Source organism: Helianthus annuus, unplaced genomic scaffold (assembly GCF_002127325.2).
Source record: "Helianthus annuus cultivar XRQ/B unplaced genomic scaffold, HanXRQr2.0-SUNRISE HanXRQChr00c067, whole genome shotgun sequence".
In the NCBI taxonomy this organism is placed as follows: Eukaryota; Viridiplantae; Streptophyta; class Magnoliopsida; order Asterales; family Asteraceae; genus Helianthus; species Helianthus annuus.
The window spans coordinates 1-27,465 of NW_023395583.1; the positions used below are offsets into that span (position 1 = coordinate 1).

Consider the following 27,465-nt stretch of genomic DNA (forward strand, 5'->3'; position numbering starts at 1 on the left):
CTTAAGTGCCTAACCCTTCCGGACTAGCTTACACTTGGAAAAAGGGCAACTGCCATCTTAAGTGCCTAACCGTCCGGACTAGCTTATACTTGGAATAAAGACAACTAAAACATGCTATGTTTTTTAATGGAAACATATACCTTTTCCACACATGCAATACAAAGATATCTAGTACTCTTATCTTCATAGTGAAGATGCTCCATTGCAACTTTTAAGGCCTTTTCTCGTAATTTCGAAAAGGATTGACATCTTAAAATAGGTTCAGCAATGTTATGAAGAACACCCCAAACGATATCCTGAACAAGTGGACGTGGAAAGTAGAGATCTTCCTGAAATACATAATCAATAAATGATATATCTTAGTTTGCATATGTCTATTTTTTTTTTTTTTTTTTTTGATTTTGAGATGAGCTTATTTTGCATATGTCTATATTTTTTTGTGACTTTGAGATGAGAAATCTGGACATGTATTAACTAACCTTTGCACATGTATTCCTTGCTTTATTCCAGTTGAGATCCTGATACGGCTCTGTATAAAGCTCTTGCCTTAGTGCTTGAACTAATCTGCTGGTTAATCTTCCCACGAATCTTTTGCCATATACGTATGACATTGGCATGTAAACTAAGAGAGAATAACACATCATTTTGCCTGTGCTTTTACATTAGTGATGTTATTAGGTGGAATTTATAACACCAACTACTAAAGCTGTCCTAGAATGAGGTCAATCGCTAGGTGTAAATGATAACTAACCTGGATGAAGTGGGAAATAATAAGAGAGGAGCAAAAGTTCAGGTGGTGTTAGATTACAACCTGACCACTCGTATATTCCAAGTACCTACAAAAGCACACAAGATACTGAATATATATCTTCTTGTGCGTTTCGGAAGCATACACAAAGCACATATATTAATGATTGCAAAAATGAAAACAAATGTGTAGTTAACATAAGCCATAAGAAACGGACAGCGAGCCAAAACTTCCCCCACGAAGGAATCACAACTGCACCACCGTGGTCAAGGATCCATTTACGACCTTTAACCACTGCCATGTCCTCTGCACCACTATCGGCTTCTTCCCCAAGCAATCTCAAGGTAACATAACTAAATACTGATCCAAACATTGTGCTGTGACCCTCAATATGTATTCCCCAACCTCCATCTTCATTCTGTGATCATAAAATTAATAACTAGGGGCATGACATATATATATATATATATATATATATATATATATATATATATATATAGCATAAACTTGATAACTACCCAAAAATGTTGCAAACACCTGATGATTATAAATGTAGCATTTGATTTCTAGTTGATGTGTAGGTGTGAGAATTGCATTCATGGCTCCTGTCACATATAGTGCTATCACCTGTGTATAGACATATTAGATACTTGGATAATCTAGATGCATACTATTATTAGGAAAAATCGCCAAAATAAACATGTTGACCCTAAAATGACCAAAATAAGCATTGGATTTTAGCCATTGCAAAAATTGACCTATGAAAAAAAAAAACCAATCAGGAGAGGACAATTAAGCACCATCCGCTAAAACGGTAAAGTGTGGGCTAAATTTTACCCGGCATAATAAACCCTTGAAAGGTATAACAGGCTGCACGAGAAAATCAATCAAAATAATACATGTTTGAACCATGAGCTAAATTTAGCTAAAGGCAAAGTTTAGCCTCCCTTTTTAGCCAACACCTAAAAAAGCGCAGGCTAAATTTTAGCCTTTGAAAAATTGCGCGCCAATAAAAAGAGACAAGTAAAGTGCGGCTAAATTTTCGTTGGTGCCTTCTTTTTTTATTTTGATAAAAAAACTAAAATCAAATGTTTCCTTTGATAATTTTTGGATGAACATGTTCATTTTGGTGATTTATTAGTGTGTATGAATAATTGATGATCCTAACGTAATTACCAAATACCAATGGTGGAAGGAAAAACAAAGGGCCAGCAGATTCAGCAGGCCAGTGGCCATCATGGGCCTGGATAGTGGAGTATGTTGGAAAATTTCGAAATTGCTTGGATAAATCTGAAGTCGTGTAATCACTTTCAGATCAAACAATTGGAGTGGCTACCAATCTTTGATCGGATAAAATCAGATTTGATTCTAGATTTCTGTATGAGAATTTGATTGAGAGAATTTTGAGGGATTTGACGAACTGCTAATTCGTCTAGGGTTTGGAAAAACGTTTGAGAGAGCGTATTTACAGTTTTCCATAACTGCCTGCAGTTTTCGTTTTGAACAAAAACACCTTTGGTCCCTCATGTTTCAAAAGTGCATATTTAGCTCGACCCCAGCCAGGGGCTCTGCCCCTTGGACCCCGCCAGGGGCTGCCGCCCCTTGGACCCCGCTTCTCTCGGGGGCGCTGCCCCCTTGGATCCCCCGTTAGTCCCGATGACATTCAAATAAGCGTGCACTCTTATTTGTATGTCATGCGCAATCTCAAATTACACTAAAATATCCAACATACCTCCCCCATTTTAGTGTAATCATAGATTAACTAACTTGTTCATAGCAACCAAAACAAACTAATGCATAAATGAAATGTCGTGACGATTGAATTTCATATTAGTATATTACACATTCCAAATATTCCAATTTAAGGGTCTCACTAAGGATTGAACCCTTAATATCCATAGTGAATACATGAAGATAATATACACATTAGTTTACATACATAGATCTAACTTGACACTATCTTTTACTAGCCTGTGTCCCTATCCTTCATAAGCATATCAAAGCCAAGTCCAAGCTTCTTGAAGCAGCTAAACTTCATGCTCATATAGGTAGCTCTTTTAATCTTGCACCTGCAAATGCAATTTTTCAAAAGAGCTATTAAGAAGATATACCTCAACCTTCCTTAACTTGCAGATCTAAACACATACCTTTGGGACGATTTAATGTTGTGTTCCAAACTCTAGATGTTAAGCTTTCCACATTGAATTCTGCACCTAACGTCATATTAGGTGGGAATTGGGTATCTTAACATGAGAGTTCTCAGATGGACTTTAACCCTGATCCCACAGCTGATACTTTCACGAGATCTCTAGTTAACCCTTTGGTTAAATGATCAGCTAAGTTCTGTTGAGTTCTGACATACTCAACCGAAATCACACCATGCATGATGAGCTCACGAACCATGCTATGTCTCACACCTAAGTGTCTTGACTTGCCATTATACACTTGACTATATGCTTTAGCCAATGTAGCTTCACTATCACACCTTATAGAAATGGGGGATATAGGTTTGGGCCACAATGGAATCTCATAAATCAGGTTTCTTAGCCACTCAGCTTCTTTACCAGCTGCCGCTAAGGCTACAAACTCAGATTCCATAGTTGAGTCAGTTATGCAAGTCTGTTTCTTTGAAGCCCAAGAAATAGCACCTCCCCCAAGTAGGAATACCCAACCACTTGTGGAAGAATGATCTTCCTTATTGTTTATCCAACTTGCATCTGAATATCCTTCAATCACTGAAGGAAATCCAATGTAAGTCAGACCATAATCAATGGTTCCTTTCAAGTATTTGAATACTCGACCTAATGCTTGCCAGGGATGAGTGCTAGGATTGCTAGTAAATCTACTAAGCTTTCCAACAGCATACGCTATATCTGGTCTGGTACTGATCATAGCGTACATAAGTGATCCAATTGCTCTTGAGTACTCAAGTGGAGATACTGCAATACCTTTATTAGGTAACAACTTCAAACTAGGATCAACAGGAGTACTTGCGGGAGAACAATCCTTGAAATTAAACTTGTTCAGGATCTTCTCAATATAGTGGGATTGAGAGATTGAAATGCCCCTGTTCTCACGTTTGATTTTAATACCTAAAATCACCTCAGCCTCCCCCATATCCTTCATAGCAAACATAGATGATAAAAATTCCTTTGTTCTATCAACTTGATCTTGGTTAGTACCAAAAATCAACATATCATCTACGTACAAACAGATCATGACTCCGTTTCCAGAAGCATCAAACTTGCTATAAACACATTTATCTGCTTGGTTTAAAACAAAACCATTAGACAACACAATCTCATCAAACTTTTGATGCCACTGTTTAGGTGCTTGCTTCAAGCCATAAAGAGATTTAATTAGTTTACACACCTTGTTTTCACTCCCAGGTATAACAAACCCTTCTGGTTGTTTCATGTAAATCTCCTCATCTAATTCACCATTTAAAAATGCAGTTTTCACATCCATTTGGTGAATTTTAAGATTATGTATAGCAGCAAGTGCTAATAATAATCTAATGGTAGATATCCTTGCTACAGGAGCATATGAATCAAAGAAGTCAATACCCTCCTTTTGTCTAAACCCCTGGATTACTAATCTGGCTTTGAACTTATCAATAGTACCATCCACCTTCATCTTCCTCTTGAAGATCCATTTACTTCCTAATGGTTTACAACCGGGAGGTAAATCCACCAATTTCCAAGTGTTATTTTGCAAGATAGAATCCATTTCATCTTGGATGGCTTCTTTCCAAAAGGAAACATCCCTTGAAGCCATTGCTTCACTATATGTCTTTGGATCCTCATCGACATTGAAACAATATTGATATTGAAAATTAATATCAACCCTCGATCCTTCAACTAAGTACAATTGAAAGTCGTCACCATAAGACTTGGCCTTTCTTTCTCTCGAACTCCTTCTTGGTTCAGTGCTAGTTGAAGGCATAATTTCTTTTCCACTAGAAATCTTTAAAGAAGGATTCATATCATTTGGCCTAGGTATAGATGTGAATCTCTCTTCACCATATTCTACATTTCCACTTCTTGCCTCAATGACCGTATGTACTGACACGTGGTCATTTGGTTCTATTACATAGAACCTGTGAGCAAATGAATGCTCCGCATATCCAATGAAAATGCATTCTATACCTCTTTCCCCTAAGTTTCTTATCTTAGGATCATTGAGCCTTACCACGGCTCTACAACCCCAAACTCTCAGTTTTTGCAACTCAGGTGGCTTTTTATACCAAAGCTCAAAAGGGGTTGTTTTGTTCCTTTTATTAGGAACCCGGTTTAACAAATAGCAAGCCGTCAACATCGCCTCTCCCCAAAACCCATTATTTAGACCCGAATGGGACAACATGGTATTAACCATCTCTTTTAGTGTCCTATTCTTCCTTTCCGCCACACCATTTTGTTCCGGTGTGTAAGGAGCTGTGGTATGGTGTATTATTCCAGTTGATTGGAAATACACCGGATCAAAATACTCACCATCTCTATCGGTATGTAGAGTTTTGATCAATCCACTTTGATGAAGCTCTACTTCTTGTTTATAGATTTTAAACTTTTCCAGAGCTTCGTCTTTTGCATGTAACAAGTAAACATAACAAAATCTAGTAGCATCATCTATAAAGGTTACAACATACTTCTTATTACCTAATGATGGTGTACCATGAAAATCACATAAATCACTATGTATCAAATCTAACAGTTTACTTTCTCTAGTAACATGTTGCATAAAGGGTTTTCTAGTTATTTTGTTCAACTTGCAGATATAGCATTTTTCATTTGTTAAATTTACTGCCGGAATTATGCTCATTTTAGACATTTCCATAATGCGTTTATAGTGTACATGTCCTAATCTAGCATGCCATAATTCAGATTTAGACGAATTTACACTAGATACAGAATCAATCATACAAACAGGATCATCACTAAACGGCACTTCTAGATCTAACATAATCATACCATTACATAAGTAACCAAATCCGATAAAAGAACCATGTTTTGACAAGATATACTTGTCACATTCTAACACTTGTTTGTACCCGCAATTATTTAATACAATACCGGATAACAATTTTTTCCGAATGCCAGGTACATACAATACATTACTTAAACTTAGAGTTTTTCCAGAAGTAAATACTAGTACTACACTTCCAATTCCGTGGATTGGCTCGGTTGCAACATTTCCCATCTTTAAAACAGATCCATCTTCAATTAATGTAAGGTCCTTGAACCATCTTCGATCCTTACATACGTGACTTGTTGCTCCCGAGTCATACCACCAAGCAACAGAATCATCCTGCACATAAAATGCTTCAGAAATTAGTGAAACATAATTCACATCCGAATTATAATTAAAGTTTAATTTCTGACCTTGTTGCTTTGGATCCTTAGAGGATCCACTAGTACCAGTTTCGTTCTTGGCTTTACCAACACGAAAATCTTTCTTGAAGTGTCCTGGTTTACCACACTTCCAACAGCCCTCATCCTTAGTCTGTTTTGAATGTTTCACAGCCTTGTTCTTCTTGTTAGACCCACTTTGAAACTTCCTTTTGTTGTTTCCCTTGTTAGAATTTTTAGAACTAGGACCACTTTCTTCCACCATGTTAACAGAAGACCCACCAACATGTTTATCTTTGTTAACCTTTTCCATGGCCCGACAAGACTCCTCAATTCGAAAACAACTTCCAAGTTCAACCAGATTCATTTCCTCCTTCTTATGTTTTAAAGTATGTTTAAAATCTTTCCAAGAAGGAGGAAGTTTATCAATGATAGATGGAACAGAAATTGCTTCATCCATCTTTAAACCATGTTGTTCGAATTGACCCAGAATTCTTAGACATTCATTATATTGTTCCATGACGGATCTATCATCAACCATTTTATAATTCATAAAATCACTGACTAAGAATTTCTTACTGGATGTGTCTTCAGCCATGTATTTGGCCTCTAGTAATTCCCACAGTTCTTTTGCAGATTCAACATTTTGATATATATCAAAAAGAGAGTCACACATACCATTCAGAATATGCCCACGGCAGATGTAATCATCATTCAGCCACTTTCCACGCTTCCTAGTTAGTTCCAGCGGTTCATTCGTCACTTCTTCGGGCATCGGGGTACTCAGAACGTACACCACTTTCAAAGTCGTCAACAGGAAATGCATCTTCTTTTGCCAGCGACGAAAGTCTTGCCCTTCAAACTTGTCAAATTTCGCAAATTTGTTCGTCATAGACTTCGCAGATTCACCACCGCTTGTCATCTTCACTGAATTGTTTGATCTTTGTTGGAAAATTTCGAAATTGCTTGGATAAATCTGAAGTCGTGTAATTACTTTCAGATCAAACAATTGGAGTGGCTACCAATCTTTGATCGGATAAAATCAGATTTGATTCTAGATTTCTGTATGAGAATTTGATTGAGAGAATTTTGAGGGATTTGACGAACTGCTAATTCGTCTAGGGTTTGGAAAAACGTTTGAGAGAGCGTATTTACAGTTTTCCATAACTGCCTGCAGTTTTTGTTTTGAACAAAAACACCTTTGGTCCCTCATGTTTCAAAAGTGCATATTTAGCCCGAAATTTAATTTCTGATGCAGCTCGACCCCAGCCAGGGGCTCTGCCCCTTGGACCCCGCCAGGGGCTGCCGCCCCTTGGACCCCGCTTCTCTCGGGGGCGCTGCCCCCTTGGATCCCCCGTTAGTCCCGATGACATTCAAATAAGCGTGCACTCTTATTTGTATGTCACGCGCAATCTCAAATTACACTAAAATATCCAACAGAGTAGAAGCTAATGGCTCTTCTAAGTGTAGTTGTGACCGCCTCATAGGTCACTTCCTCTGTTTCTTTCAACTATATTGGGTCTGGTATTTCTTTAACCTGGTTCTCCTTTCTTAGCTTTGTTCAAAAACACATACAAAAGTGTTAAATTAGCATTAAACTGACACAACTTGTATAATAAACGGTATAGCTGCCGAAATTGTTTTGTTGGATATAACCCGCCAAAAAACTGTGTAGAAATTTGCTTGAATCATCTTTTTTTATTAGTTAGGCCTCGTTCTATCTATTTTTTTTTTTCTTTCTAATTTGGTAAATAACACATCATATAATATAATGTAAATGATCATCACATACAATAGTACAATACAACCCGACTCTATAAAAAAATATAACAATAACAAAAAAAATTACAAATATCAACTTTAATTTATTTGTTGACTAGATAACACATGAAAATTAAAACACTACCATTTTTTTAAATCCCCTTAATTTCATAACATTTGTATATTTTTAAGGGGCTCCAAAGGTAAATTAACGAACTAGAAACAAATGGATGATATTAGTTTTGGTCCATACGATTCCTCTACTACTATTTAAAGTTGTTTTAACATGTGACAAAAAAGTCACTACTATTTAAGGTTGTTTTAAAGATATTTGACTTCGAACTGCACAAGTCAAATGTCGCAATCTTTTTGGGTCTCAATTCAAATAACATGATAAGTCAATTCAACCTGTAGTTGAACAATGTATTCAAAGACGTTTGTTTGAATTACTGAGTTTTTTCCCAAACTAGTGTAGTTACAATAATTATTTACCATTTTGGGTACTTTGAAAAATATTTACTAAAATTGATACTTTTCTTTATCTCTTAAACTTTTCTTGAAAATTTGTTTATCTCTCCTAAACTAATTGAACAAAGTCTAAATTAATGATAACATAGTATTGTTATTTTAATAAACTAATGTTTTTGTAAATTATTATTTTTTTCTTACCTTTATTAATTTATATATCTTTGTTTTTAATTTGTAATAAAAATGTCTCAAAAGTTTAAAAGTAAAAATTCATATATTTAGTTTGGCTTTTATTTTAAGAATAATACATCTCTGTATAATTATTTAATCTATAATATTCAAAACGCAATTACTCAACGTAAATTGTTATATTGCTTTTATTTCACGTTTTTGTAAAAGAATGTATATGCTTTTACGTTTTTGTAAAAATGTGTATATGCTTTTATATTTTTGTAATTGTGCTTTTTAACTTAGTGTATAGTTGTTCAACGTAATTGTTGTTCGATTCACTTATAAACAAATTATTTGTTTTTAGTATATTGTATAATTATTTAAGCTATAGCATATATAAAAGAATGAATAGAACACGATTACTCTGCTAATAAATTGAGTAAATGATTATATTAGTTTTTTATTCTTAAAATAAAAGCTAAGCTAAATACATGAATTTTTTACTTTTAAACTTGAGGTATTTTTATTACAAATTAAAAACAGAGATATAACGTAAGATAGAAAATAATAATTTACAAAAATATAAGTTTATTAAATAGCAATACCATGTTATCATTAATTTAGGTTTTGTCCAATTAGATTAGGAGAGAGAGAGAGAGAGAGAGAGAGAGAGAAATAAGTTTTCAAGAAAATTTAAAAAGATAAAGGAAATTACCCAATATGGTAAATATTTTTTAAAGTACCCAAATAGGTAAATAAGTTTTTTAACTACACTATTTTGGGAAAAAAAAAACTCGAACAACTATACGCTAAGTTAAAAATCACAATTACAAAAACATAAAAGCATATACACATTTTTACAAAGACGTAAAAGCATATACATACTTTTAAAAAAACGTGAAAAAAAAATAATATAACAATTTACGTTCAGCAATTACGTTTTGAATATTATAGATTAATAATTATACAGAGATGTATTATTCTTAAAATAAAAGCCAAACTAAATACATGAATTTTTACTGTTAAACTTGAAACATTTTTATTACAAATTAAAAACAAAGATATATAAATTAAAAAAGGTAAGATAAAATAATGATTTACAAAAACATTAGTTTATTAAAATAACAATACTATGTTTTAGGCTTTGTCCAATTAGCTTAGGAGAGATAAAGAAATTTTCAAGAAAAATAAAAAAGATAAAGAAAAGTACCCATTTTGGTAAATATTTTTCAAAGTACCCAAAATGGTAAATAATTTTCGTAACTACACTAGTTTAGGAAAAAACTCATAGTTGTTCAACGTAATTGTTGTTCGATTCACTTATAAACAAATTATTTGTTTTTAGTATAGTGTATAATTATTTAAGCTATAGCATATATAAAAGAATGAATAGAACACGATTAATCTGTTAATAAATTGAGTAAATGATTATATTAGTTTTTTATTCTTAAAATAAAAGCCAAACTAAATACATGAATTTTTTACTTTTAAACTTGAGGTATTTTTATTACAAATTAAAAACAGAGATATAACGTAAGATAGAAAATAATAATTTACAAAAATATAAGTTTATTAAATAGCAATACCATGTTATCATTAATTTAGGTTTTGTCCAATTAGATTAGGAGAGAGAGAGAGAGAGAGAGAGAGAGAAATAAGTTTTCAAGAAAATTTAAAAAGATAAAGGAAATTACCCAATATGGTAAATATTTTTTAAAGTACACAAATAGGTAAATAATTTTTTAACTACACTATTTTGGGAAAAAAAAAACTCGAACAACTATACGCTTAGTTAAAAAGCACAGTTACAAAAACATAAAAGCATATACACATTTTTACAAAGACGTAAAAGCATATACATACTTTTAAAAAAACGTGAAATAAAAACAATATAACAATTTACGTTCAGCAATTACGATTTAAATATTATAGATTAAATAATTATACAGAGATGTATTATTCTTAAAATAAAAGCCAAACTAAATACATGAATTTTTACTGTTAAACTTGAGACATTTTTATTACAAATTAAAAACAAAGATATATAAATTAAAAAAGGTAAGATAAAATAATGATTTACAAAAACATTAGTTTATTAAAATAACAATACTATGTTATCATTAATTTAGACTTTGACCAATTAGCTTAGGAGAGATAAAGAAATTTTCAAGAAAAATAAAAAAGATAAAGAAAAGTACCCATTTTGGTAAATATTTTTCAAAGTACCCAAAATGGTAAATAATTTTCGTAACTACACTAGTTTAGGAAAAAACTCATAGTTGTTCAACGTAATTGTTGTTCGATTCACTTATAAACAAATTATTTGTTTTTAGTATAGTGTATAATTATTTAAGCTATAGCATATATAAAAGAATGAATAGAACACGATTAATCTGTTAATAAATTGAGTAAATGATTATATTAGTTTTTTATTCTTAAAATAAAAGCCAAACTAAATACATGAATTTTTTACTTTTAAACTTGAGGTATTTTTATTACAAATTAAAAACAGAGATATAACGTAAGATAGAAAATAATAATTTACAAAAATATAAGTTTATTAAATAGCAATACCATGTTATCATTAATTTAGGTTTTGTCCAATTAGATTAGGAGAGAGAGAGAGAGAAATAAGTTTTCAAGAAAATTTAAAAAGATAAAGGAAATTACCCAATATGGTAAATATTTTTTAAAGTACACAAATAGGTAAATAATTTTTTAACTACACTATTTTGGGAAAAAAAAACTCGAACAACTATACGCTTAGTTAAAAAGCACAATTACAAAAACATAAAAGCATATACACGTTTTTACAAAGACGTAAAAGCATATACATACTTTTAAAAAACGTGAAATAAAAACAATATAACAATTTACGTTCAGCAATTACGATTTGAATATTATAGATTAAATAATTATACAGAGATGTATTATTCTTAAAATAAAAGCCAAACTAAATACATGAATTTTTACTGTTAAACTTGAGACATTTTTATTACAAATTAAAAACAAAGATATATAAATTAAAAAAGGTAAGATAAAATAATGATTTACAAAAACATTAGTTTATTAAAATAACAATACTATGTTATCATTAATTTAGGCTTTGTCCAATTAGCTTAGGAGAGATAAAGAAATTTTCAAGAAAAATAAAAAAGATAAAGAAAAGTACCCATTTTGGTAAATATTTTTCAAAGTACCCAAAATGGTAAATAATTTTCATAACTACACTAGTTTAGGAAAAAACTCATAGTTGTTCAACGTAATTGTTGTTCGATTCACTTATAAACAAATTATTTGTTTTTAGTATAGTGTATAATTATTTAAGCTATAGCATATATAAAAGAATGAATAGAACACGATTAATCTGTTAATAAATTGAGTAAATGATTATATTAGTTTTTTATTCTTAAAATAAAAGCCAAACTAAATACATGAATTTTTTACTTTTAAACTTGAGGTATTTTTATTACAAATTAAAAACAGAGATATAATGTAAGATAGAAAATAATAATTTACAAAAATATAAGTTTATTAAATAGCAATACCATGTTATCATTAATTTAGGTTTTGTCCAATTAGATTAGGAGAGAGAGAGAGAGAGAGAAATAAGTTTTCAAGAAAATTTAAAAAGATAAAGGAAATTACCCAATATGGTAAATTTTTTTTAAAGTACACAAATAGGTAAATAATTTTTTAACCGCACTATTTTGGGAAAAAAAAACTCGAACAACTATACGCTTAGTTAAAAAGCACAATTACAAAAACATAAAAGCATATACACATTTTTACAAAGACGTAAAAGCATATACATCCTTTTAAAAAACGTGAAATAAAAACAATATAACAATTTACGTTCAGCAATTACGATTTGAATATTATAGATTAAATAATTATACAGAGATCTATTATTCTTAAAATAAAAGCCAAACTAAATACATGAATTTTTACTTGTTAAACTTGAGACATTTTTATTACAAATTAAAAACAAAGATATACAAATTAAAAAAGGTAAGATAAAATAATGATTTACAAAAACATTAGTTTATTAAAATAACAATACTATGTTATCATTAATTTAGGCTTTGTCCAATTAGCTTAGGAGAGATAAAGAAATTTTCAAGAAAAATAAAAAAGATAAAGAAAAGTACCCATTTTGGTAAATATTTTTCAAAGTACCCAAAATGGTAAATAATTTTCGTAACTACACTAGTTTAGGAAAAAACTCATAGTTGTTCAACGTAATTGTTGTTCGATTCACTTATAAACAAATTATTTGTTTTTAGTATAGTGTATAATTATTTAAGCTATAGCATATATAAAAGAATGAATAGAACACGATTAATCTGTTAACAAATTGAGTAAATGATTATATTAGTTTTTTATTCTTAAAATAAAAGCCAAACTAAATACATGAATTTTTTACTTTTAAACTTGAGGTATTTTTATTACAAATTAAAAACAGAGATATAACGTAAGATAGAAAATAATAATTTACAAAAATATAAGTTTATTAAATAGCAATACCATGTTATCATTAATTTAGGTTTTGTCCAATTAGATTAGGAGAGAGAGAGAGAGAGAGAGAGAAATAAGTTTTCAAGAAAATTTAAAAAGATAAAGGAAATTACTCAATATGGTAAATATTTTTTAAAGTACACAAATAGGAAAATAATTTTTTAACTACACTATTTTGGGAAAAAAAAAACTCGAACAACTATACGCTTAGTTAAAAAGCACAATTACAAAAACATAAAAGCATATACACGTTTTTACAAAGACGTAAAAGCATATACATACTTTTAAAAAAACGTGAAATAAAAACAATATAACAATTTACGTTCAGCAATTACGATTTGAATATTATAGATTAAATAATTATACAGAGATGTATTATTCTTAAAATAAAAGGCAAACTAAATACATGAATTTTTACTGTTAAACTTGAGACATTTTTATTACAAATTAAAAACAAAGATATATAAATTAAAAAAGGTAAGATAAAATAATGATTTACAAAAACATTAGTTTATTAAAATAACAATACTATGTTATCATTAATTTAGGCTTTGTCCAATTAGCTTAGGAGAGATAAAGAAATTTTCAAGAAAAATAAAAAAGATAAAGAAAAGTACCCATTTTGGTAAATATTTTTCAAAGTACCCAAAATGGTAAATAATTTTCGTAACTACACTAGTTTAGGAAAAAACTCATAGTTGTTCAACGTAATTGTTGTTCGATTCACTTATAAACAAATTATTTGTTTTTAGTATAGTGTATAATTATTTAAGCTATAACATATATAAAAGAATGAATAGAACACGATTAATCTGTTAATAAATTGAGTAAATGATTATATTAGTTTTTTATTCTTAAAATAAAAGCCAAACTAAATACATGAATTTTTTACTTTTAAACTTGAGGTATTTTTATTACAAATTAAAAACAGAGATATAACGTAAGATAGAAAATAATAATTTACAAAAATATAAGTTTATTAAATAGGAATACCATGTTATCATTAATTTAGGTTTTGTCCAATTAGATTAGGAGAGAGAGAGAGAGAGAGAAATAAGTTTTCAAGAAAATTTAAAAAGATAAAGGAAATTACCCAATATGGTAAATATTTTTTAAAGTACACAAATAGGAAAATAATTTTTTAACTACACTATTTTGGGAAAAAAAAACTCGAACAACTATACGCTTAGTTAAAAAGCACAATTACAAAAACATAAAAGCATATACACATTTTTACAAAGACGTAAAAGCATATACATACTTTTAAAAAAACGTGAAATAAAAACAATATAACAATTTACGTTCAACAATTACGATTTGAATATTATAGATTAAATAATTATACAGAGATCTATTATTCTTAAAATAAAAGCCAAACTAAATACATGAATTTTTACTGTTAAACTTGAGACATTTTTATTACAAATTAAAAACAAAGATATATAAATTAAAAAAGGTAAGATAAAATAATGATTTACAAAAACATTAGTTTATTAAAATAACAATACTATGTTATCATTAATTTAGGCTTTGTCCAATTAGCTTAGGAGAGATAAAGAAATTTTCAAGAAAAATAAAAAAGATAAAGAAAAGTACCCATTTTGGTAAATATTTTTCAAAGTACCCAAAATGGTAAATAATTTTCGTAACTACACTAGTTTAGGAAAAAACTCATAGTTGTTCAACGTAATTGTTGTTCGATTCACTTATAAACAAATTATTTGTTTTTAGTATAGTGTATAATTATTTAAGCTATAGCATATATAAAAGAATGAATAGAACACGATTAATCTGTTAATAAATTGAGTAAATGATTATATTAGTTTTTTATTCTTAAAATAAAAGCCAAACTAAATACATGAATTTTTTACTTTTAAACTTGAGGTATTTTTATTACAAATTAAAAACAGAGATATAACGTAAGATAGAAAATAATAATTTACAAAAATATAAGTTTATTAAATAGCAATACCATGTTATCATTAATTTAGGTTTTGTCCAATTAGATTAGGAGAGAGAGAGAGAGAGTGAAATAAGTTTTCAAGAAAATTCAAAAAGATAAAGGAAATTACCCAATATGGTAAATATTTTCTAAAGTACCCAAATAGGTAAATAATTTTTTAACTACACTATTTTGAGAAAAAAACTCGAACAACTATACGCTTAGTTAAAAAGTACAATTACAAAAACATAAAAGCATATACACATTTTTACAAAGACGTAAAAGCATATACATACTTTTAAAAAAACGTGAAATAAAAACAATATAACAATTTACGTTCAGCAATTACGATTTGAATATTATAGATTAAATAATTATACAGAGATGTATTATTCTTAAAATAAAAGCCAAACTAAATACATGAATTTTTACTGTTAAACTTGAGACATTTTTATTACAAATTAAAAACAAAGATATATAAATTAAAAAAGGTAAGATAAAATAATGATTTACAAAAACATTAGTTTATTAAAATAACAATACTATGTTAGGCTTTGTCCAATTAGCTTAGGAGAGATAAATAAATTTTCAAGAAAAATAAAAGAGATAAAGAAAAATACCCATTTTGGTAAATATTTTTCAAATTACCCAAAATGGTAAATAATTTTCGTAACTACACTAGTTTAGGAAAAAACTCATAGTTGTTCAACGTAATTGTTGTTCGATTCACTTATAAACAAATTATTTGTTTTTAGTATAGTGTATAATTATTTAAGCTATAGCATATATAAAAGAATGAATAGAACACGATTAATCTCTTAATAAATTGAGTAAATGATTATATTAGTTTTTTATTCTTAAAATAAAAGCCAAACTAAATACATGAATTTTTTACTTTTAAACTTGAGGTATTTTTATTACAAATTAAAAACAGAGATATAACGTAAGATAGAAAATAATAATTTACAAAAATATAAGTTTATTAAATAGCAATATTATGTTATCATTAATTTAGGTTTTGTCCAATTAGATTAGGAAAGAGAGACAGACACAAATAAGTTTTCAAGAAAATTTAAAGAGATAAAAGAAATTACCTAATTTGGAAATATTTTTTAAAGTACCCATATAGATAACTAATTTTTGTAACTACACTATTTTAGGAAAAAAAAACTAGATATTAAGTAACTAAATGAAGAAAATCTCCATTAAAAAAACTAAATGAAAAATCATAAATGAATACCAAAGTCATAAATGAGTGTGAAGCTTTAATTCTCCTATATATTAAAAACACAAGTTTGTGAATAGTATCTCACAATTTAAAGCTTGCCACGTGGCAATTTTCTTATATATTAAAAACACAAGTTTGTGAATGGTATCTCATCATTTAAAGCTTGCCACGTGACAATTCTTTTTAAAACACAAGTTTGTGAACAGTATCTCTCCATTCAAAGCTTGCCACGTGGCAAGCTTTTTTTTCCCATTTATTCATCTTTTATCAAAATACCGGTACGATTCTATTCGGTCTCGGTACATGAAGGTACAAATCGGCACGAGCCTGGTACAGAAAATATCAAATGTTGGTACCGAATTGATATTGAAAATTTTTAGTTCGGGAAATTCGGTACTCCTAACCAATACCATTTGCTCATCCCTGATCACGGGTATCGTACAAACATCAATGGTATCGTACAATTTTTTTATTTATTTTCTTCAACTTTTAGTGTTTCCTTTTTTTTAGTTTAAGTGCTAGGGATGAGCTCGGTGCCAACCATCGGTACTGGTACCGAAAATACCGGTTACGGTACGGTATATGAAGGTAAAAACTGGTAGCAAACTGGTACAAGGAACGCTAAAAGTTGCTACCGAATTGACTTAAAATCTTTCGGTTCAGGAAATTCGGTATTTTTTTTCATTTATCCATCTTTTATCAAAATACCGGTACAGTCCTGTTCAGTCTCGGTGCACGAAGGTAAAAACCGGCACCAGCCTGGTACTGAAAACATCAAACGTCGGTACTGAATTGATATTGAAAATTTTTAGTTCGGGAAATTCGGTACTCCTAACCAATACCATTTGCTCATCCCTGATCACGGGTACCGTACAAACACCAACGATATCCTACAACTTTTTTTATTGATTTTCTTCAACTTTTAGTGTTTTCGTTTTTTTAGTTTAAGGGCAGGGATGAGCTCGGTGCCAACCGATACTAAATTGGTACTGGTACCGAAAATACCGGTTACGGTACAGGTATATGAAGGTAAAAACTGGTAGCAAACCGGTACCAGGAACGCCAAAAGTTGCTACCGAATTGACTTAAAATATTTCGATTTGGGAAATTCGGTACCGGTACCCAATACCATTTGCTTATCTCTGACCACGGGTGTCATACGAACAACATCATTACCATAAAACATTTTTTGTTGATTTTCTTTCGGTTATCTTATACTGTTTTTTTTCTACATTTTCTTTTTATTCTTGTCAGCGGTTCTACGCGTAATGCACTCGTAGTGATTTCAAAACACATGTAAACACAGACTAAATGACAAAGAAGTTCGCCGCAATGCGGCCATAGTCATAATAATTATATAAATGATAACGTTGGGCTCATCCAGGGGTATAATCGAGCCTAGCGGCGGAGTTTGAACGAAAACTCGATGGGGGTCTGATTCTTAAAATCCAAATCAGTGGGGGCCAGCCTCTTAAAAATACAATATTTTACACTACAAAAATATTTTTTTTGAAAATTTTTGATAAAATATAACACTACGAGTAAAAAACGGCGAAGACTTGTTTAATTTATGAAAGTTCTAATACAAGGTTGGTTTTCTTCGAGTTCTACTATAAAAGCTTGAGCTCATTTACTTATCGGTTATTAATTAATTCTTATAAATTTATAAATATTTTAATATATATTTATAACTAGCAAAAACACCCACGCGCGTTGCGTTGCGGCCACATTGCAAACATCGAATGGATTAGTTCAAATGTTATGTGAGGCGTTAACCATATGAAAACGGGTGTTTCGACGTATCCGATCGAACTTAATGTAACCTATATAAGCATTGCGATTGGATCAAAACACAAAGTAAATCAAATTTATATCGTGCAATCATAACGTATTATATGTGACCCGACTCATAGATAGACAAATGTAACGGGTATAGCGGAAAAACGGATACATATACTCAAAAGAGATTAATTAGAGCTTTTGAAAAAAAGGAAAAAAAGAAACCACAATTTGACTCCACTCGGTTCGCAACAAATTTACGAAACATTCGTAAAATAAACATGAAAACATATTATATTTGACCTGATTCGTTTTACAAAAAAATTTACGTCGAAACATACACCATCTCGAATTTATACTAAAACATACATAAAAATATGCATGTAAAAAATGTTTTTTAAACGTATTATATTTGACCTGACTCATTTCAAAAAAAAAGTTTACGTCAAAATGTAGAGCAAATCGAATTCATACCAACACATACATAAAAATATGTACGTAAAAATAGTTTTTATGAAAACAAAGGAAGTATAGGGGTAAACTCGAAACAAATTATTAGTAAAAAACATACGAGGTTAAATACATTTGTAAAATCGTGCCAAGTAGTACCACTGCCAGCGACCACCAACATTGGAAGTGTAACGCCCTGCTTTTTCGTAACTTTCCTTAATTAGAAAACGTGTCGTGTATTTCTATTTTTGGAAGCTTGTTCCTTTTGTATTTCGTATTTAGTTTCGAACCGTTGTAAATCCGAGACTTCGATCGTAATGAAATTCTCTTTTTTATACATACTTATACGTGTTGCAATACTTGGGTTATACGTTAACAATCTCGAATGCACACGTGCAACCGATACTCGACATCCTGGTATTACATACGTGGTTAAATTTTGTTAATAATAATAATAATAATAATAATAATGATAATAATAATAATAATAATAATCCTAATAATATAATAATAATAAAATAACATAATAATAGTATTATGAACATCAACGTAAAGGTTGAATGTTCTTATGTTCCAAAAGTTATTTTTGTCCAAAAAAAAAAAACATAAAAGGACAATTGTTGTTGGACTATTGTATTGTCCGATCGCAGCTTCAAAGATGCCAAAAATCCCCTTTTTTGATTTGTTGTAATATATATATAACATACATATTACAATAACTATCAATTAGTTCTCACATAATAAAAAAAGAGATGTTTATTGGCTGAAAAGAGAGCCACTCGGCCACAACTATGGCTGATGCCACTTTCATTTTAGATTTAATTAAAATCTAAACCACTACATCATATTACATATATAGTTAATTATATAATTAACCAAACATACTGTACACTACCCAATGTGTTAAAAAGGATAAGAAAATAATAAAGGAACACAAGCTGCCCAAGGCAGACTCCAATCGCAGATTGGAGGATGATTTGAATTGTTTTTTTTTTTTTTATTTATTTCAACCGCCAACAACTCTATTAAATGGCAACCAACCCAACCCTAATCCATCCCTTATAAATACCCAAGGCCTCCCAAGTTTTTTACACTTTAGAAACACCTTCACAACTCTCTCAATCATCCAAAATCGCAGCTAAATTCTGAAGTTCGGACAGAAGCATACACCTTCACGAAAATGAGCATAACTTGTTCATTTCTTGTCCGATTTAGTCCATTCTTTTTCCTATGTGCTTGGATTGACCTTGGCTTCGATTCCATAGGTTTTTCACAGTAAATAAGTCCCTGGAACTCTGGCAAATAGGCTCCAAAGTCCACTGTTCGTTTCTGTTTTCATTTAATCTTTGTTAGACTTAACCAAACTTGAGTTTTCTCATCTCAAACCTATGTCCTAATGCTTACAACCTATTTTATGGTTGGTTAGGCTTAAAAATAAGGTTGAGACATGTTAAATCAGAGGTTAAAACCTCACAAACATTCTGTTTTAGTTAGGGTTTTACCCACAAGTAGTGTTCAAGCATGAAGTTTGATGAATGTGTGATGGTTGGACTAGCTTGGGCTATCCTTCATATAAATCCACACACTACTTGATGTTTTCACATAGATTAGTTGTTGTTGTTATTTGATTATTTCTTGTAAGTTTATGACCCTCCTTGTATGTTTTTACATCAAGTGTAGTGGTGAACCATAAGAGGTACCTAAATGGAAACTTGTTCTTCCTACCTCCTACATGAATTCTATGACACAATAGAGGTACCTAAATGAAGATTTATCTTCTACCTCATGCTTGATTGATGGACTAAATAATACCAATAATACTTATACATATATTTACTATTCGAACTCTTGATGGTGGACTTGTGTTCATTTGTCAAAGTATTAGAATACATCATCCAAGACATAAGACTTGTTACGATTCTAATGAGTATATTACTCATGAAAACATTAACCTTTAAGGTTTCATAGTGTCAAGAATAAGTACTTGGTGTTAAAGGATGATTACTTTCGAATACATATATTCTTGTGTTTTAACTTCCTAAATCCCTAAACGAACATATTCAACCTACTAACCTCATCAACTTCGTCACATTGGATAATCGGAAAGCCATGCAAATTTGTGAGTATACTCGCAACCCCCTTTTTATGTTTACCACTTTTTGGGGTGTAACATGTTTTACTATTAAACTACACTTAAACTTATTCTTTATGCAATGCACAAAACAATCCTTATACATGAATACTATGTTATGATACTTGATGCTTACATGGACCATACTTATGTGATATGTTTTAGTCATTAGCTCTCACGAGCCTCCCTTCGACATGTATAGCGCTATAGGAGTAACGCACCACCCCCCTTAAACTTGGGTCATGTTGAATTAATTAAACTTTCTTGCGTAAACAGAGGTTGGCTAGAAATATTGCATGCCATGTTAGGTTGATCTCATATAGACTTAGTTGCCATGTGGATTCGTTTTAAACTTTTATACTTATACTTATGCTTAAACTTGTATACTCGCCTTTGCTTTTTCATTGAATTGTATTTTAAACATGTTACAGGTTGAGGATGATGATGCTATGAAATGAAGTAGCGTTGATACCTAGATACACATATAGACGTTTAGGTTTAATCGTTGTATCAATTTTGATTATGTTGTATTGTATTTCCTTTGAACTTGACGTTATTTGAATTCTTTGTAATGTTGACGAATGAATTATGAAATGAAATCGGTTTATTAAATATTGTCACAAATAGCGTCATGATGTCTCTAGCAATCTTCACACTTCGTCTCATCCCGATGTTTCCGCCATTGGTTGGGGTGTGACAGGAAGAGTTCGTAAAAATTAAATAAATAAAAAAGGAAAGAATAACGCCGAACGAAAAACATACGTAAAATCGTTGAACCACGCATGCCTGTTGCAGGTTGTTAATGCGAATAAATTAGACCGAAACGTAAAACGTAAAAAATAATAACTAAGTCGATCTAGGACCTGTGCATTGTGACGAACTTGTCAAACAGAGAAAAATTAGAGGGGTTGTGACAGTCTATCAAAAGGGAAAAAACAGACGGAAAAACGTTGAACCCCATACGCACGTTGTAGTGTGTTGACTCGCAAAATTTAGAACGAAAAAACAAAAAACTTGCGAAAAATTAAAAGTATGAGACACCAAAGTTGAAAATAAAAAAATGTTACGAATAAATTTAAAAAATGAAAGGTATTGCGTTAAAAGTAAAGAAATTAACCAATGATCTCTTGGGGTAGTGGTCAAAGAGGAGGTGGGAAGCTTTGCTTCACTTGGAGGTCTTGGGTTCAAATCCAGGCAATGGGAAATTTTAATACTAAATTGGTGATACTAACTACTAACCCGATTAGCAACATCCTAACATACGCCGTTAAAAAAAGTAAAAAAAATAAAGTGGTTAAATTTAAAAGATTAAAACCTTTGTGTTGAAAATAAAAAAATCAATTATTTTTTGAAAGACCCCCAATACATAGTGTACAAGTACATAAAGCAACTTTGTGTTGCTAATTTATATTATGGTAATGATACTAAATTGGTGATACTAACTACTAACCCGATTAGCAACATGCTAACCATACGCCGTTAAAAAAGTAAAAAAATAAAGTGGTTAAATTTAAAAAGATTAAAACCTTTGTGTTGAAAATGAAAAAAACCAATTATTTTTGAAAGACCCCCAATACATAGTGTACAAGTACATAAAGCAACTTTGTGTTGCTAATTTATATTTTGGTAATTGGTGATACTAACTACTAACCCGATTAGCAACATGCTAACCATACGCCGTTAAAAAAGTAAAAAAAATAAAGTGGTTAAATTTAAAAGATTAAAACCTTTGTGTTGAAAATGAAAAAAACCAATTATTTTTGAAAGAGCCCCAATACATAGTGTACAAGTACATAAAGCAACTTTGTGTTGCTAATTTATATTATGGTAATATACCATTGTTTTAATATAGCACATTTTAATTATAGTTATATATATAATCTTAAATTGAAAGGTCGGTGATCAACTTTCTGAGTTGACAAAATTTCACCCTAACTTTTCTTAATTGACAAAATCCCCTCTCAAATTTTTAACTTGACAAAAACCAACTTTATAACTTGATAAAAATGAGCCTTCTACTTTAAAGCTTGACAAAAAAACTCCCCCATACTTTCTAACTTCTTTTTAACATTCAAACTTTTGACATGTAACCCATTCTACCTCTACACTATAATGTCATAGGTAACCCTTAACTTTATAAATATCACTTGAACCCCTCAAGTTTCTAAAGTTTCGAGCTTACCCTAAACTAATTTCTTACACTTTTTTTTATGGATATGTCAATATAAATTCGAGTTCTTCTACGCTTTAACGTAATTTTTGTTTGAAAACGAGTTGGGTCAATTATTAAATGTTTTTATGTACGTTTTGACGTAAGCTTTATTTGAAAACAAATCAGGTCAAATGTAATACGTTTTGATTCGACGGTATAAACTTGAGCTATCATACGTTTTGACGTAAATTTAGTTTGGAAAAAAGTTTGGTTGATTGTAGTCTATACGTTATCATTTCGCGTATGACGCCGCCGCAACGCGCGGTGGGTAAAAAAAAACTAGTTGATTTTAATAGTAAAAGTTATTAGACCATCCCCAACAAACATTAAAAAAGATGTTTAGTTAAGAGTCATGTGTAGACATTAATTAAGAGAATCAATTCATGCGGTGCGATTTGTTGTCACACCCCAACCGATGGCGGAATCATCGGGGCGCGGCACTGAGCAAAGTTGACTTGGACTTTGACTTTGACTTTGACATTCGAAAACACGGGGTGTTACATTTGTGGGATAAAAAATAAGAAAACTTTCTAAGGTGAGTCACTCAACAGTCGCCGGGAAATAATCGTCCAGTCGCCGGTGGCTCGACGAAGACGAATAGCTTGGTTTAGCGTGCGAGTTTTGATACGGTTTACACTCTGGTTTGCAAATCCCGTCTTACCTTTCATTCTAAATCGTCTTTTCGTTTCTTCCATTCGCCTCCCGGGACTGTTTTTCTTCCTTAACTGCGATAAGTACTTCCTTTGGTCAGCTCTGGTCTTTGATTGCTTAGTAGGTCTGTCATTGGTTGCGGCTATCTTTATAGTCCAGCTTGATCGATACGAATCCTATTAACCTCTTAAAATTCTGTGTTTTGGCCAAATGGAAAGAGAGGAGGGAGAAATCAAAAACTCTGGTGAGAACTCAAATCAACACAGCAACCAACAAATGGAAGACCAAAGGAAAGAAAAAGCAATGACTTTCTATATCGCAAACATACACCCCCACATCTCTGATGGTGAACTATGGACTGAATGTAGGAATTATGGCTAAATTGTAGACGCTTACATAGCGAAGAAATTGGATAAAAGGGGTCAGCGATTTGGCTTTCTAAGTTTCGTCAAGATTACAGACGCCAATAAAATGGTAAAGGCTCTAAATCAGATCAGCTTTTACGGATGGAGAATTAGAGCAAATGTGGCAAGATTTGTGAAGATTGTAATAAACGATAAGGCAAACAAAGGAAAGAGATGGGTGGAAAAGTTGGGACAACAAGCAAATAATGAACACACCAGGCCTGTGGTAAAAGATACTGCAGCTTAAAAAAAAGGGGTGAGCTGGGCGGGGGTTGTGGCTGGTAAGAAGATACAACAGGAGGAAGAAAACGGACTTACTTTTGCTAATGAGTCAAAGGCCTACTTTAAATGGAAAGGAAAAGCAGTGCTGGGTGAACTTCAAGAGCTGGAACAACTCAGAGAAATCAAAAAAATGAGGAAGCATCTTGGTCTCAGGGATGATCAAGTGAGATATATCGGAGGTTTGAACGTGCTCTCCGTCTTCGATACAGAGGAACACATGGAGTTCTTGACGTCAAAAAATGAAGAAGTTTAGAATGTTTGGCTCAAAAGCGGAAAAAATGGAATGGGGAGTACATTCCGTTTCAAAGAATTTCATGGCTAAAAATCAGGGGTGTTCCAATGCAACTATGGATTGATGGCGTTTTTAATTGCATTGGTGAAAAGTTCGGGAGAGTGGTAAGACCATCTTATGCAAATGAAAATGATCTCAGTTTCAATTACGACTCGGTCGGCGTTCTGGTAAACCATGGGGCTACGATAAATGAAAAAACCACAATTAGGTGGAAGCATTTTCTGTATGAAGTCTGTGTTACGGAATCCAATCAATTCTGGGATCCGGATTTTGTTACGGAACTGGATACATATGACACTCCAGGAAAACCCACTTCACGGATTCATTCCGATGAAGAACAACCGACGGCGAAGATGGATATCGGCGAAGAAGTTGAAGGAGGACCAGATCCGGTAAGAAACTCGCCAGAAATTGGTGTAGGCATTGATGAAGGAAAACGGAACGACGAAATCAAGGAAACCGAGGCGCCGGCAAAGTCAGTCGAAGAGTTACCGTTGAATGATACGAGTTTCGAGGTAAACGTTTTAAATATGGCATCTAATAAGGGCGGCGATGTAGTAAACGATGCACATAAAGAAAATAACTCAGATGAGGTGAACACTGTGGTAAATAATGGGCCCAATAGCCAAACAGGGTGCTCTAGTGGGCCAAGAGTAAAAGCCCACAAGAAAAGGAAAAGAATTAACCTAACAGAAGCCCGTAATGCAAGCTTGAGACCCAATGCGGATATTTGCAAAGGCAGGATACCAGATCTTAACATCGAGTTGTCGACGAATCAAGATTAAGGCCCAAAAGAAGAAATATTAATAAAAGAGGCAGGGCTTACATGAGGAGGAACAAGATCAGAATAAGGTTAGTAGAGGAAGAAATCGAAGACTTGGAACAAGGTGAAGGGGGTTTGGACGACGATCTAGAATCCGATTGGGAGGAAAGCTCGAACCAATAAAAGACACAATCAGGTACTGAAGTATTAGAAACGCAGGTAGCAAACAACCAGAACGGGAATAACAAGGAGGATATCGAGGAGGAAATTATGGCTAAAAAGAAGTTTGGGGAAAAAATTGGGATTGATTTGTCAAGAGTAGAGAATTTGATAAAGGAAGCTGCTGTAGAAGATCAGGTGGATGCAGGGCTACAATGAATTTTGGATCTTTAAACATTAAAGGTGCTGGTGGTGCTGGGAAAGCGGCAGGAGTAAGTGGTCTTTTATCGAAATTTAACCTTTCTTTTATAGCTCTACAGGAGACTCAATTCAGGAATTTACCGGAAAGCAAGATAAGAAAATTTTGGAATAACTCAGAGGTCGATTTCTCAAAAGTGGATGCGGACGGGAGATCGGGAGGTTTATTATCATTATGGAATCCAGGTATGTTTAAAAAAGAATTGGAAATAAAGAATCAAAACTATCTGTTAGTAAAGGGCAAAGTAGTTGGGGATGACATTGAATTGGTTATTGTAAATGTTTATGGCTTGACGATTTTAGCAAATAGGAGGAGAATGTGGGATGAATTGTTAGCTATTAAAAACGAAATAGCTGGATATTGGATTTTGATAGGTGACTTCAACGAAGTCAGGATACCAAAAGACAGATTTAACTCAGTTTTTGACGCAAGCGGAGCCATGAGTTTTAACAACTTTATAAGTAGTGGAGGCTTTCAGGAATATAATATGGGGGGTATGAAATACACTTTCTTATTAGAAGATGGTTCAAATTTAAGTAAGCTAGATAGAGTTCTAGTTTGTGGAAACTTTATGATGAAATGGCCAAACACAAATTTATTGGCATTAAATAGGGAAATTTCAGACCACAACCTTATTATATTATCGGCAGTCAATAACAGTTTCGGACCATCCTCGTTTAGACTATTCAATAATTGGTTCACAATGAACGGGTTTGATGATGCGGTGAGAAAAGGTTTGGAAAAATCGTGTGAGTCAAGGTTTAAAGATGAAGTGTTGGCTGTGAAACTAAAGGCAGTAAGAGATGAACTAAGAGTTTAGCGAAAACGGAAAAAAGAAGAAGATGAAAAGGAACTGGTAATAGCGCAAAACAAGCTGAGAATTCTGGACGGGCCAGCTGAAAGTAGACCGTTAATTGTGCCAGAATTGGCATCCTGGCAGGATTGTAAGAAAATAATAAAAGAATGGCACGATGTTCGGGCAATGGATATGCAGCAGAAGGCACGTTCACGTTGGGTGGAATTAGTAGACGAGAATACAAGCTATTTCCATGCTATTGTAAACAGTCATGTGGCAAGGAATATGATCAGTGGCTTATGGATAGAAGGGGAGTGGGTGACAGATCCAAATGTCATAAAGGATCAATTTTTGAAGACTTTCCAAGTAAAATTCAACGAGTCGGTAAGCACCAGACCTAGAACCGGATCAGATAGCTTCAAACGGTTAAACCCTGATCAAGCTAATCGCATAATAGCAACTTTTACTACGGAGGAAGTTCGAAAGGCTGTTTGGGAGTGCGCCGTAAACAAGGCCCCTGGGCCTGACGATATTACGATCAACCTAATAAAAACTTACTGGGAAGAGCTTAAGGAGCCGATAATGCAGGTCATGTCACAGTTCTTCACACATGGATCAATACATCACTCTTGCGGAGCATCGTTCATCGCAATCATCCCTAAGGTAACAGATCCTATGACCTTTTCTGATTTCAGACCGATATCACTAATTGGTGTGGTAAATAAAATTATATCGAAAGTACTAGCGAATAGAATGAAAGGGGTTATAAAAAGTGTGGTATCGAACGTCCAATCGGCTTTTGTGTCCGAAAGGAATATTGTTGATGGCCCTTTGGTAATCAACGAAGTAGTTGGGTGGGCAAAAAAGACAAAACGTAAGATTTTTGTGTTTAAAGCGGATATAGAAAAAGCTTATGACACGCTAAATTGGAAATTCTTAATCTCTATCTTAATACATATGGGATTTCCACCAAAATGGAGAAATTGGGTCATGGGAATCCTGTTTGCCGGAAGAGGTTCGGTATTAGTAAACGGATCCCCAACTGGTGAGTTCCAATATAAGAGGGTTTTGAGATAAGGGGACCCTTTATCCCCTTTTTTATTTAT

General features: G+C 32.0%; 2 protein-coding genes across 2 annotated transcripts; one reads left to right on the forward strand and one right to left on the reverse strand.

Moving 5' to 3' along the window:
• Positions 1-140: 140 nt before the first annotated feature.
• On the reverse strand, positions 141-2,971 carry LOC110942809 (lupeol synthase-like; the record flags this gene model as incomplete). Its single annotated transcript, XM_022184572.2, has 7 exons — positions 2,896-2,971; positions 1,932-2,038; positions 1,286-1,375; positions 966-1,166; positions 752-836; positions 480-649; positions 141-329 (listed from the first exon to the last, which is right to left on the reverse strand). Coding segments are annotated over exons 1-7 (918 nt in total), but the record flags the coding sequence as incomplete, so codon positions are not given.
• Positions 2,972-25,519: 22,548 nt separating this feature from the next.
• Positions 25,520-26,383, forward strand: LOC110942810. Its single transcript, XM_022184573.1, has one exon. It carries the CDS (start codon positions 25,520-25,522, stop codon positions 26,381-26,383), a length of 864 nt encoding a protein of 287 aa, XP_022040265.1.
• Positions 26,384-27,465: the final 1,082 nt, after the last annotated feature.

Excerpts from the sequence above, each read along its gene's own strand:
- LOC110942810 (XM_022184573.1), top strand. The coding sequence starts at position 25,520 with ATGAATTTTGGATCTTTAAACATTAAAGGTGCTGGTGGTGCTGGGAAA.